Source organism: Siphateles boraxobius, unplaced genomic scaffold, assembly GCF_051911475.1.
Source record: "Siphateles boraxobius isolate OS27281-9 unplaced genomic scaffold, OSU_SipBor_1 25, whole genome shotgun sequence".
Taxonomy (NCBI): Eukaryota; Metazoa; Chordata; class Actinopteri; order Cypriniformes; family Leuciscidae; genus Siphateles; species Siphateles boraxobius.
Window position 1 is genome coordinate 7,824,658 of NW_027508866.1, and position 14,240 is coordinate 7,838,897.

General features: G+C 38.4%; 1 protein-coding gene across 13 annotated transcripts in view; it reads left to right on the forward strand.

The window, feature by feature from the left end:
- The window catches only part of cux1a (cut-like homeobox 1a), a 126,350-nt gene that overhangs the window by 54,118 nt on the left and 57,992 nt on the right, over positions 1-14,240 (forward strand). For all 13 annotated transcript variants that reach the window (XM_077242346.1, XM_077242347.1, XM_077242337.1 and 10 more), the window contains exon 3: positions 5,310-5,357. Coding sequence is in view for 11 of the 13 variants with exons in the window: in XM_077242337.1 (XP_077098452.1) it covers positions 5,310-5,357 (48 nt within the window). In the remaining 2 variants the exon portion in view is untranslated. The remainder of the gene's footprint in view (positions 1-5,309; positions 5,358-14,240) is intronic.

Below are 14,240 nucleotides of genomic sequence, written 5' to 3' on the forward strand. Positions count from 1 at the left end.
CATCCATCATGGCTGCTCTCTGCTGTCTATGCGTGTGTGTGTGTGTGTGTGTGTGTGTGTGTGTGTGTGTGTGTGTGTGTGTGTGTGTGTGTGTGTGTGTGTGTGTGTGTGTGTGTGTGTGTGTGTGTACTTTTGAATAACGAGTAGGGTGATGCTCTTGGACTTTGTTGAATGGAGATTCTACATCCAGAAGGCAGCAAAAGACAAGAGAAGACATCCAGTGAACAGGCGACACCATGTGCTTTCCTGTTTCCCCCATTTCCAGCGCTGGATTTACAGTGATCTACGATTCACAGAACAGGCCGGTAGCCATTTTCCAGGAGAATCCAAAATATAAAGCTAGATTCACTGAGCTGAACATTATTTCATTACTGTTGTATAATTTATACTACAGCTTCTATTTTACTGAAAGTGCTGGATTTAACAATCTGCCCCACAAAATTTTGTAAAAATTATAAGCGCCTTCAAGTGATGACTTTACAAAGCATGTTCATTTATTAAGAATTTTGGATAGTCATGTTTTCTGCACTCAAAATATTTTATTTAACCCATTTTACCATTTCCAAATTCAGAGATTTTCCTCAGTTTCTTTGTGGACCTAGATGTGTCTCAATAATATTTCCATTTTATGGAGGCATAAAAGCAACATAAATTTGTGCCAGAATAGATTTAGATCTGTGTATGTATAAAGAGAATATGTTCATCATTTTGTTAAATCCTCCTTGTGTATATTCCCTCGGTCAATCAGATACGATTAAACCGATCTGTTGATCACCGTACCTACCAAGCTTAGATGGTATTACGGCAGACACCAGAAGCTTAAAACAGGCCTGGCCTGGTTCCACTTAGGCAATGCCACCGCAGATGCCAGCGTGCCAGCACCAGTTGGCATGTGATGCTCTATATAATGGAGTGAGTGGGAGGAGGGAGAGGCTCACGTTGATGGTAAATAATTCACCGGGCTGGCACATGCAGCTGTGTAATCTGCCAAACTAGTGGGTTTAAAGATGCATCGTGCTAGAGGAGAGGACGGCTTTCAGGGACTTTGGGTGGATCTGGATTTGGGGACACTGCAGAATGTGTTCCTGCTGGTTGTTTGAGTACAGCGCCACTCACGAGACCCCCCAAACGGATGTGATCATTGCTCAAAACTCTTTTGCCCAGAGAGAAAGATCTGTTTCTCTGTTTTTGTAGGTAGTTTTCCAGTGGTTGATGGATAATTATGTATTTTTTTGTATTTATTTATTTTTTATAGTTTCTGATGATGGGTATTGATATTAATACTACTATCAATAGCTGATATACAATGCTGATCAGGGGTCAGAAATTAACCAGGACTTTGAGCAGAAATGTGTTTATTTATTTGAAAATTACATTTTTATTTATTTAGAAATTATTGAACTTTGTCAGATATCTATAATTGAGTCAAGTGTTAAATATAACACTAATAGGAAGGGGCTTATGATTAAAATATTTTTAATCAATATTAACACATTATTTTAAATATTGCACCTTAATTTAATTTGATAATATAGGTCACATAAGCAAATCCAATTTAATTATAGCAGGATGTATGTATCAATATCTACTCACTAAATCACTAATTATTCCAAATCAGAAATGCATCCATGCATGATATCATCTGATGCTGATAATCGGATAATATTTGATTCATGGCTTGACAATCTCTATAATTAATTCCCCTTTTCAGTCATCCATGAGGTGCAGTTTGCCTGCATAGGTTTTGCTCGTTCAGCTGTTAAGCTTCCGTCACGTCATGTTTTGACCTCACCGGCTCTTTCCGTGCCGCAGTAGTCCGACAGATTGTGTTTCCGTCTTCAGACCCCTCTGGATTTAACAACGACTTGCACATGCTCGAACTTGGCTCAGTTCCTGGAGATTTACTTTTATTGCAAGCTTTTTATCCATTCGCTAACAATATAAATGTATTTTTATGCACTGCTGTCTTTGCGAAGAAACGCTGGCAGATTGCATCTGCAGAGAAAGATGGGGAGTACGAGAATACCGCTCAAGGCGGGCAGGGGAACTCTCTTTTGGCCAGGCCCCGAGTATTATGTTGAAACCAGATGTTGAGAGATGTTTCCTCCTGGTCACGTGGGCCCCTCTGGTGCGGCACTTACATAAATGTCATCTGTACAGTAGCCAGTGCGGGCGGGAGAGCGGGAACGGAGGCCCAGCTGCTCGCTCTGGGAAGATGAAGAGTGCAGAGGGGTCAAAGCTACCCTCCACCACTTCTGTCTGCTCTCTGCCAGCGCTCGTTCTCTCCAAACATGAGTGAGACATGCAGATGTCAGCTAGTTGCGGGAATCTTGCTTTGTCATTGTGTTACCTGCTCATCACGATCGACCTTGCAGACATGTTGTGTGTGTATACACTACTTAACACTACCAGTCAAAATGTTTTGTTTTTTTCACCGACAGGTAATGATTTACTATCGATACTAGGTCAATGGTTTGTAGCACAGATGGTTGTTCTGTTTACTGCACTTTTTAATTCAAGTTATTTACCTATAGCGGCTAATGAATTGAAAGTATCACACGTTCACAGAAAATAGACAGGTGTAGGGCAAGAATTGGGCAAACTAATCCTATAGACTTGCATAAGAGAAGGAGCCCAAGCCATAAATACCACTGAGGACACCCTGGCAATACCCTGGCAACCCCCCTGAAAGTCCTAGCAACTACATAGCAACATCTTAGCAACCCCCCCTGAAAGTCCTAGCAACTACATAGCAACACACTGGCAACCACTAAGAGCAGCCTGGTGTTTTAGCAAGTTTTGCACTGAGAAAAGTTGAGTCGTGCTTGTGAAAGCAGAGCAGGGGTTCAGCACCGAACCACTGACAGGTTCCTTTCTTTTTTCGTTTTTTACATGAAGAATCTAGCCTGGCTAACAACAGACCCAATTCTCGTTGAGACTTGGGTCTGAGAACCACATGTACATTTTCTCGTATTTGAGGCGTGGTTTACGAATGCCCGGCGCCGTTTATTGGGTGCTAAGAATGTCTATCAAATGCGCCTGTACGTAGCTCATAGCCAATCGTTTCAATTATACCAGATGACGTATGTAGAGCGACAGAAATTAGACAAGGAAGAAGACGATGGGTAAGATATTTTTGTGTAAACAATGACGTTCAGCGACTATTGCCGTTTGTGCAAAGCTGCTCTTTTTTCAAAATAAACTTGCATTCTAAACTACTTAGAACAATATCTAAGGCTGCATCAAAAGGTAGCTTCGCGTCTGCTGCCACGTTGAATCCATAGAAATAAACAAACTGCTTCGGTGTGTCGCATAGGTGTCGTCATCGTCTTGCTGCTCCCTCCCCGTTCTGTGATTGGTTCCCTAGATGAGGCGAAAATCTGGACCATGGTATCCATACTGCCTTTCAGGGTGAATAAAATCGCGCTGCGGGAAGGCAGCATGGGGAAACCCAGACTATGAAGAACCTGGAAATGTCAAAATGTTTTTTTTCAGTGACGGGTAATGATTTACTATCAATACTAGGTCAATGGTATTGTACCGAAACCAAAATTTTGGTATTGATGATATCTTAAGAGCAGGCTGGCTGATAGGCAATACAATACCAATAATTATTGGCATCATTTTAGCAGTTCACAAAACATTACAGTAAATGGTGCGTTCAAAACTTTGTAAAAATGCAAATTGCCATAATATTTACTTAAAATATTTTCAAAAAAATTGAAAACCCTCCCATTCAAATGAGATGTTTGGGCACTTATTCTTTACATTTATTATTTTAACCAGTTTATACAATTACACACACATACATTGTTTGGCCATCTTATATTTTGTTTGTTTTTTATCTTGTATTTGAGCATATTTTTAAGTAGCTACCTTTTTGTTTTGCTTTTTTACTTTGTGGTCTAACTAATGCATATAGATCATGCAAAAGTATTTTCTTTTAAATTAGTAAAATATTTCATCATTTTATTTGTAAATCTGAGACACTGATCATTACTCATCTCTTAGACCACAGACAAACCATAAAGAAAGTTGGAGTGGACGGGCTAAAGAGGAGGAATTTTTGCTACTTTTCCTGTAAAATACAATTCTGTGTTGCCCATTATATTAAATGTATCTACTATGGTGACTCCTACACTGCTAATGAAACGCGAGCAGCTTCGGTAATGATGTGTATATCTTTATGCCGCAGTGGCGTAATGGCCTGCGTCCTGGCGATTACAGCACTCAGGGCGCCGTTTTATTCGGCCCCAGTGCTCAGTAATGTGTTTGTGCGTGGTAGGCATTCCTATACTGACTTTTAATGTGAGGGCTTTTTGTCCGGCCGGGAGATTTATTCACAGCCGTGTGTAATGTCATTTCATGTTGAAACACCCACCCTATGTTCAAATGAAAGAGGCATTGATGTTCATCTTAATCTGATATACTTTAATACCACGGCATCAAAATTACTCGACTGTAAGGGCCTGCAAAAGGAGGGAGGTGCGCTGCCATGCAAAACTTGAAACAAAGACACGGTTTGTTTTCCAGAAGCAGATTTTTTTATTTATTTCTCTTTATGATTCTTCTTTTTTTTTAATGAAAATTTCATATCACTCAGAAACATGAGCCGAAAAGCAACTCATTTATCTGTAACTTTCTGACAAGATGATATAGTAATAGGCTACAGTTGTAAATCTTTCTTTAGAACTAATTATGTAATTTATTCGCATCGACTGCACGGCTGTAGCGCACATATACATGCATGTGGCGCTACACTTTGCTTTTTGTTCTCGCTGTTTTTGCATGAGCAGTTTTTTGCAGCAGAGAGGACTGAGTCATGGAGAACTCATGCAAGGGAAAAACGAGGGCATATCAGGGGAGATAAAGAGAGAGAGTACGGATGCATACATATACACTCCTTAAAGCAAATACTGTCCTTTGCCCATAGTCAGGAGCAGCACAAGGTGATACTCTTTTGTGTGAGAGAGCATTTGTGCGTGTGCATACACTTGGGCAAGCACTTGCTGTGTATTTTTTTTTCCCCCCTCTTTTGAAGAGAACTAACCCAGCCCTCGGACATTTGATAAATTAAGATATCCATTTTAATACATTATGTGTATCCCCCCCCCCCCCCCCTTTCCCCCCCCTCCATCTACGATCAGATGCCTGGCATTGTCTGCTCTCAATATCCTGAGTTCCACAAATGCTACATTGAAAAAAAACGGAGAATTTGATAGACAATGTCGTATCTATTCATTTCAAACACTGTTCAGAATCTTATATAGTAAAATAATAGTTCTAACGTCTGTTTTTTTCCATTGCAGGATTTGCGTAAACAGATAGCTCCTTTGCTGAAAGGCTTCCAAGCAGAGGTGAGTTGTCTTCCTAAACTTTTCACTCGTATTTATTATCATAAACTCTTAAAGATGATGTGTGTATTTTTTTATGTATAAATGCTTACTTTTATCCCCAAAACAGCAGTAAGTAAGCCATTTGTGTTGTTTCTCTTGCAAAGTGTAAATACTGTGGCTCTGAGGCTCTATGAAAACATTAATTTGTTTGTTTAAGCCCCTCAACCTGCCCAACAGTGGCATTGGTTCAACCAATGGTGTGAGTTTGAGGGTGGCACTATTTGTTTGACCAGCCAATTGCAGATGGGGTGAGTGCTCAGGGAAACATGTTTGAAAACAGTCATGTTTTTTTTTTCCGGTTTGGTGATGCTAGTGGTGCAGAAAATAGATTTGTGCTTTAAAAATAATTGTTCAAATTATATATATATATATATATATATATATATATATATATATATATATATATATATATATAAATTGAGAAGCTTGTTATTCTCTAGTTTTTTGAGATTTTTTTTTTTTCTTAAAAGGCTTTCTTAAAGACCCCCCAAATCCAATGTGTGGATCTGAACCTGCATAATATATTCAATAACTTGCCTTAAACTTTAAGTTTTTGGTATTATTCATAATTAATTCCTGAAACATGCTAAAGACACATGTAACTGGTTTACACCAGAATATTATATATATATATATATAAATAATATTATATAGAGTAGGGGTGTTCAATCCTGCTCCGGGACGGCAGGTATCCAGTGCAGATTTTTAGCTTCAACACACTTGCTTTGGACACCCCTGATATAGGCTTTATATTCACTGATATATATGTATTATTGAAATGATTTTATTTTATGTTGTTTGACTATTTTATTTTATTCAAAGTATTCTTTGATATTAGAAAAAAATGTTTCCAAAATGCATTGTATTCATCGTGGGGTAACCTCCTCTTTGCATGAAATTCCTGATCGTCTAGACTGGAGTCATATTCCTAGGAAAGAAATAGCAATAGTTTCAGTTGTTTAATCAATGCAGTGTGACAAAGCTGCTCAGCTAGCGGTTCGAGAGCACTACTGTTAAACTACACTCTCCTGATGGCTTAACATACCAATTAATCTCTCAGCCCTTCTTGTAAGGAACGAGAGGGGAAAGACCTGTTTGGTAAACCCGTCACAGACCTGGTGGAAGATGGCCCTCTCTGGTCTGATGATAGTCTTGACGGGCTAAAAAGCCCACCTGATTACACAACAGTGCTTATTATGTGACAGTTTGTTCTTCTTGTTCTTGTTATTTGAGGCCTGCTTGTGTTGTACAAAGCCTCCATATTTTGTCAGCATCTAATCAGATCAGACAGTTTTGATACTTTCTCACTGTTTGCTCTCCCGCTCTTTTATTTCCATCCGTCGGATGAGAGCGAAATCCTAATGATGTTTTCGCTCCATGGTGTCAGGTAAGTCTATTTGTTCAGGGCCGAGCCAGAATGATGGACTCCTGAGTTTCACATCTCAGAGGTTGAGAGAATCTTTTTTTTTTTTTTTACATTTATGAAATTTTCTTTTGGACGCTCTGGTAATCAGTGACAATATTATGTAGAATGACTATGGCTCTATTCTTGTATCAAGTCTTTTTTTTACTTTGCTAAATACAATTCCAAAAGATTTTAATTAGTTCAGTGGTTCTCAAATGGTGGGTCACATCTTTTCAACAACAATCTCTATTTCTCTCTCTCTCTGTGTGTGTAGATGGATAGATACATGGATGCATGGATTTCACAAATATTACAGATGAATTTTCTGTGATACACCAGTTTTATATATATATATATATATATATATATATATATATATATATAAAAATATTATATACATTACTGTTGGTCTTTAGACTACACTTAAAAATTTGCTGTGAATTGTTGGCAAGAATTCACAAAAGCGTTCATCACATTTAATAATTGTTTAAAAAAAGATGTAAAATAAGTTCACCAGTTCTTCTCAGGGAATGAAGCTGAGTTTCCTTTGACAGGTCTTTACTGATAGTTGAGGACTGGGACATGGTGCTGTGTTCCATAAGTAATGTACATTACCATTCAATATGACAGCAGGCAGATATTTAAATGCCCTTTGCAGCACAGACTTAAAATATAATTATAGTAATAATAATAATAGAAGGATTTTGAGTGAGTTTTGTTTTGAGCCCTACCTTCTTAAAACATTCTTTACTTTAATTAAGGTCTATTTTAGTCCAATACAGGCTGTTTTTTCTAAAAGAGTTACACCTAATGTTCCTTGATAATTCAGTCAATTAGTTGTACTGTTGCGTGATATCAAACTGAGTTTGATTAGGTTGAATAACCCGCTGCGCTGAATAACTCGCTGTAAGGGTTTCTCAATCTCTTAGTTACCAGCAACTCAAGTACAAGAGCTTTGAAGTGTTTCCTGCTCTTCTATGCTAATAATGTTAAATTATCTGAAAAGATATTCATAAAATAGCTGTGCTTTTAAACAATAGGCCTTTCACATGATTATATTTGAGGTTTTTAAAGTATTTAACTGCAGGTTCAGAATAACTCTTTGTCTTTTTATTAAATAGTGTGTGTCCAAAAATAAATGACCATGTCCAAAATTATGATTGTAGCTACTTTTTGTAGCACTTATTAGCTGACCTGATTTTAAAGAATATTTTATACCTCTTTAATCAGTTACTGACTTTGTCAATTCCAGACCAGAATTTTTTTTTTGCCTGTTTTTCCAGGCTGTTTTTTTCTCCTCCATCCATCCCCCCCCCCCCCCCCCCAAAAAAAAACATCACTGGAAAAAGGGCGACTTTGACGTCCCAATTCCTCTATTTCCCTCAATAATTTTCTGCTCCTTTTTCACTATTCTGTCTAATGAAGTGGCAAAAAAGTCCAAAAATAATAAAAGAGAAGGAAAGTGAGAAGTATGTGTCAATTTTCCTTTCCTTTTGACCTCAAAAGCACTTCCACTATCCGTTAAATTATATTTCTGTGCATGTAATGCAGCGTTTGACGGCCTTCAGCAGCACCTTGCATTAAGAGGCTGTCGAGGGGCTCGAAGCGCAGTGAGACACGGCCGTATGTAACTTTGATGAAGTGAGGGCTGTGAGTAGTGGCTCCCCGTTCTCCTCTCATGAGCCAGTACCTCTGGCTAACTGCTCCAATATAGCTCATTGTGGTTTCGGAGCTGTGTTCTCGAGGACTAGCCTGTCATTAACTGAGGTAGTTGCCCCACTTCAAATCTCTGCTTGGTTAAATATAAATCCCCATCCCACCACTTTAACAGCGAAATAGTTTTAGACCACCTATTATTTTTCATCGAGAAATATTTCCTTATTGACAGTGCCTGACCTCGACAAAAACAGCCGGACTGCTCACACCAGAAATGGGCATTTTTTTGGCCATTTTTTTCAGGCGTCAGCTATTTGATTTTTATTGGCGGGAGGGATGGGTTCGCTTGTGTTTTGTCTTGTCAGTCTGACCGTCCATTAAATCTTAAAATAGACAAAGAGACTTCAATTTTACAGCACCAATTTAAAAAAAAAAGATAGAGCACATATATAATTCATAATGGCAGACAAACCAATGAATACAGCCGTTTGCAATGGATGAATGATTTTTTCGGTTTAATTTCTATCTTCCGTTTTCCTGTAACGGTGGGTTTGTTAAAATAGCACGTTTGAGTCAGACCGACGCAGATCTCTTGGGTCAGTGCAGAGTCCTTACCACATGTCATTTTTTTCATTCGAGAGAGCGAGAGCCTCCTCTTTTCCTGTCAGGAAATGAGAGTACAATAGGGAGCTGTACATAGCACGCGGCTGGGGCCCTGTTTGGGGTTGCACACGCATGTGTGTGTATGTGTAAATTATAGACTTGGGGGAGGGGGGGTCGCTCTAATAATTGTAAAGAATTTTTTGTTTTTGCTCATTTATAGCCACAAGCCATATGTTACAGATGTTCGAGAAGACTTTCTGTATAGTAGCTTCCAGCCTCATTTTGAATTATTTGTTCTTTTTTTTGAGAGTGTACTTGAGGTGATCCTTGTTCACTTGGTGCCCTAGGCGAGATAAGACATGACCAAAGGAGAGCACATTTTAAGTGGTATATTTCATTTTTATGTTTTATTTTATTTTATTACATTTTTATTTGTTTTGCTTTGCTTTAGTTTTTTTTTTTTTTTTGCTTGATTTTGTTTCGTTTTGTTTTGATTGACGTTTACTCTTTTGTGGTGCTGTCTCACTTGGTACCCTAGACAAGATAAGTCATGTCCAAAGAAAACAAAACGGATATTTTATCCATTTATTTTTTTTAGTCTTTAAAATTACTATTTTATTTTAATTATTTTACTGTATGGCATTAAATTATGATGTTTGACATTACATTCACTGTTTTAACACACATTCACACTGTTTTTTTATACTGGTCTTTAATTCAGATTCAATTTGCTTAATTCGTGAATCAGTATGTTATGTGAAAACTGCTCAAATAGTTTGGACTCCTAAAGTGTATGTGAAGTTCAATGTTATTGTGCCTTTTTAAGTGCAAGAAAAAAGCCCCCATTTAGCTTCTTATCTCAAGCTTCATTTTGATAATAAATATTTGTCATTTCTAAGTGGAAAATTCAACATTCTGAAAGAAAGAATTCAAGACGGAGAGAGCAAGTTGACCCGCAAGCAAATCTCTCTGTGAAGACAGCTAATCACTCTGGCAGCCATTTACCGAGTGCCATGGAAGTTCTACAAATTTGGAAGTCAGTATTGATTTGACGTAATTGTGCACTAATTTTAGCGGGCCGGAGTCTGCAGATGCTGAACATGCCCAAGTGCTGAGGAGAGAGGAGGTTTAGTGGCAGCTCAGATAAAAGAGTTCGGGTCTGAATTGTCTATATATGCATGCAAACAAAGTAAGTGTATGTGTGTAGGATGCTAATGTAGGTAGTTAGCTAGCCATCTCCTTTTGGATGCATTTTCTTTTGACACTTTTAGCCTTGGTGCTCATATGGATGTAGGTTCAAATCCAGAAATTTCCACCAAATCTGCACTGCACTTGTAATAAGAAGTAAGAGTTAGATCTATGGTGCAGTGGTTATGCATGTACTCGGAGCCTTGGTGACACAGGTTCAAGTCCAATGTGCACCATTCCTTTCTCTCACAAATAATTTCCTGCCACACTCAGTGTAATAAGAGGCAAAAGGAAATAAAAACAGAACTAAGAAACTTGAGTGTCAAATAAGTTTGAAGGCTGGTCTTCTGTTTTGAGGGCGATGCAGGTCAGTAGAACTGATGGAGTTTTCTGCCTCTGCTATCAGCAGTGCCAAGTCTGTACTCCCTCACAGAAACAAGAGCTATTTATAACCGTTTCCCCCACCCATTTCAACCCCTGTTCCGGCTGGACCGTAAGGGAATACCGCTGTTTAAACTGGCATGCTTTTGATGCCACCAGATAGACTGTATGTTGTGTGGTTCAAAGGGGCGGAACTGACTGTGTTAGTGTGTGGGTGTGTGCGCGTGCGTGTGTGTGTACATATGTGTGTGCGTGTTTGGTGTAAAATGGTGAGACTGGAGCCAGTTGTCATACTTTTTACTCCAGTGAATGTTTCTCAGGGTAGGTTATTTCTGTATAGAGACACACCTTAAAAGGCTACAAAAAAAGCATAGAGGTATAAACTAACATTCAAAAGTTTGGGGTCAGTAGTTTTTATTTTATTTTAATGTTTTTAAAGAGGTTCACCAAAAATACTGTAAAAACAGTAATACTGTGAAATATTATTACAATTTAAAAGACTGCTGATTTGGTGATCAAAAAACATTTCATATTATCAATTTTGAAACTGGTTGCGCTGCTTAATATTTTTGTGGAAACCGCGATACATTTTATTCTAAGATTCTATTGTGTAATGAATAGAAAGTTCAAAAGAACAGCTTTTGCAACACTATAAATGTCTTTACTGTCACTATTGGGCAGTTTATTGCATTCTTTCTGAATAAACTTTCCCTAAAAAACGTTTGACTTTTGTTAACATGTCAACTAATCCAGGTCTTCCCTATATGTGGGCATTTGTAAGCGTTTATTTGAAGGGTATAATGTCTGAGGCTGTTTGCATGACTTTGTGTTTAAGTCCTGCAGCATGATGATGCCAGATGCCCTGACCGTCAGATTTATCTGGTAGCAGAGTAAGAGAAGAGCAGATAATCTACGCTGAGCTGAGACTGTATCCGCAAAGTCACGCATGCCACTTCTGCCTGCTTCTAGGCAGCCTTACAGTCTCTTAACCTCATGTCTGGTTCAGAGCTCTGAGAGTTTAAAAATTGACATTGGTTCCTGCTGGATTTCAGGGGTAGACGTGGACCCGTGCCGAGTAAGAGAGAGAGAAACAGAGACAAGTTTAATTGCTCCATCTGCAAGAGGGCTGCAGAACTTGGCCCTGCCTGGGCCGATCCAGATGTTTTCCGGCAAGAAACATCTGAAAATGTTTAATTTCTTTCCCATAGGAGTGAAAAGTCTGTTACATGTTGGATATTTACAGTGGCAACTGCCCTGTTCCATCCATCAAGGCCAGCCATCTCAGGGCTGCAGATTTACAGTTTTTATTTGATGTTCCGCTGCTGGAAGACCAAACACACAACACTTGTGAACATGTAAACAGCACAGGAGTTCAACTTTTTCTTAATGGATAAAAGCAATACTGTTGATTCAGACCACATTGTTTTTGGGTGTGGGGTACTGCCGTTTTGGTGAGGTTCAGAAAGACTTGCAGGCTTTTGAAGAACGTTGGAGGATCTGATGCTGCGTCCACGTCATAGCAAAATTACCATAATTACCAGTTCCTGACTTGTAAAAACGGCTTGCGTCTTAGTCAAACTTTTAATTACAACTTGGAATTCTTCTGAATTTTATGAACACTCTTACATGACTATTGTGACATAATGTAAAAAGAAGTACTATTTCAAGTTCTGAGTCCAAGAATGGTGAAAAACCCTTTCAGGATTCAAGCTTGGTTATTTTTAATTTGTCTGTTATATTTAGTTTAGTTTTGTAAAAAAATAAGTTTCAGACTTTTAGTATTATTACTATTAGTAGTGTCTAATAATATGTTAACTAGTGAAGGTTTTAAGTTTTTTAATACACCTCATCCATTTTAGTTAAATCAAAGATGATTTTTATTTTTTGTTTCATCACCTGAGTTCTAGAATCTTATTCTTAGGAAACCGCTTTTGAGTTCTGGAATACTGAAAAACCCAGCTCTGTGTTCTGGAATTTTCCAGGATTTTGCTCCAGCTGTTGGAATGTAGAACTCGGGTTAAGCTAGGTGAAGATTTGGTTCAGTTTTTTTAGCAGCTCCTAAATTACTGTATACAGGCCGTACTGATTTGGGTCCTTGTTTCCTGTCAGGTTTGACCCAGTTTGCTCGATTTGGCCCAGTTGGGCCTGGCTGCATGCTGGTTCTACAGCAGGCTGTCATCAGTATGCTGTCATCATCAGAGTTGCACGGGGGGAAAGTGCTGCCATGGCATTTTGTCATTTCTATAAGCGGTTCACCACACCCTACTGAAGACAATCACTCTAATGTGTCGATCCAAGATGTTTCTCCTGCCTTTGGTTGTCACATTTTTAAGACACTGATAAATGCAATTCTTTGCATTTGGTGGAAAGACGCTAGCAAGATGCAGTATTGGTTCCAACTCAAAAGCTGTCCAAAAAGTTTGGCAACCTAATTATGTTGCCTTCTAAGATACGTCATTTTAGCCAAGCATTGTATGCATTGTAGAGAAAGCAGTCCCAGAATGCATTGCGACAAGCTCCACAATAAATCCAAGATTAGAGAAAATGTTGGTGAGAGAAATTTTTATAAACTTGTTTTATTCAGTACCGAAAAGTAGGGAGTTAAATGTAAATTAAATCAACTTGTTAGCATCAAATGTATAGAAATCAATTGCAAAATAACGTTTATGTTGACAAGATGGTATCAACAGGGTATTTTTGGTCAAACCACAACAGAAGGCAGTTGGATGATGGATTATAATCTGTCCAGAATCACCACAGCTGTGTGTGTATTCAGATTAAGAGAGATCAGTGTCTTTATTAGAGCTGTATAAACTGAAGAGCCTATATTACTGCCTTACCTCTCTCACGCTTTGCTCTCTGCCCTGTTGTGTGTTATGGCGCTGGGTTTTTGCACTGTTTGTTCCAGCTGTCATACATTGCCACTGAAGGGTCAATAAGGTCACCTGTGCCAGCGAGACCCTGGAAGACAGAGGCTTACTGCTTAATGCAATGATTCCTTTTTAATTCTATAGTTATTGACAGTGATATTCTCATGCTGTGATAGTGCCTGTAAATATGTATTTGGATTAAGAGTATACATGTACTAAAGATGTACCAATAAACATTTCTTTATTTAATATTATTATTAGTAAGGGGGAGTTACTAAATAATCTTCACTGATAATGCGCAAATTAGCATTGTGAAAAATTAAGTAGAAATATGTTTGTAAGATTATTAAAAATATTTTTTGTTAATCTGCATTGCCTTCTATTGACATCCGTTATGACCGTGATCATGCATCCTTGGACAAATTGACAATTATATTGTGTTAGGGGTGGTACCTCAGTGACTGTGGCCACCATTCTGAAAATCATTTATCTTCAGGAAATGATGAAGGCCTCTTCTTGCAGTGGGAGCCGTAACCCAGATACAGTATGTAATTTGCCCATACGTACGTGTCTGCGGCGCTCTATATTAAGGCCAAAAGTTCTTCTCATTATCAGAGTCCCTCATTACCTGTTTCTGTCATCTCATGCTCACAGGGATTTGGATTTATACCTGATAATTACCTTCTATATAAAGCGAACCAGAAACGGCCCGAGCGTATGTACCTGAAGCGTGCCCCCAAA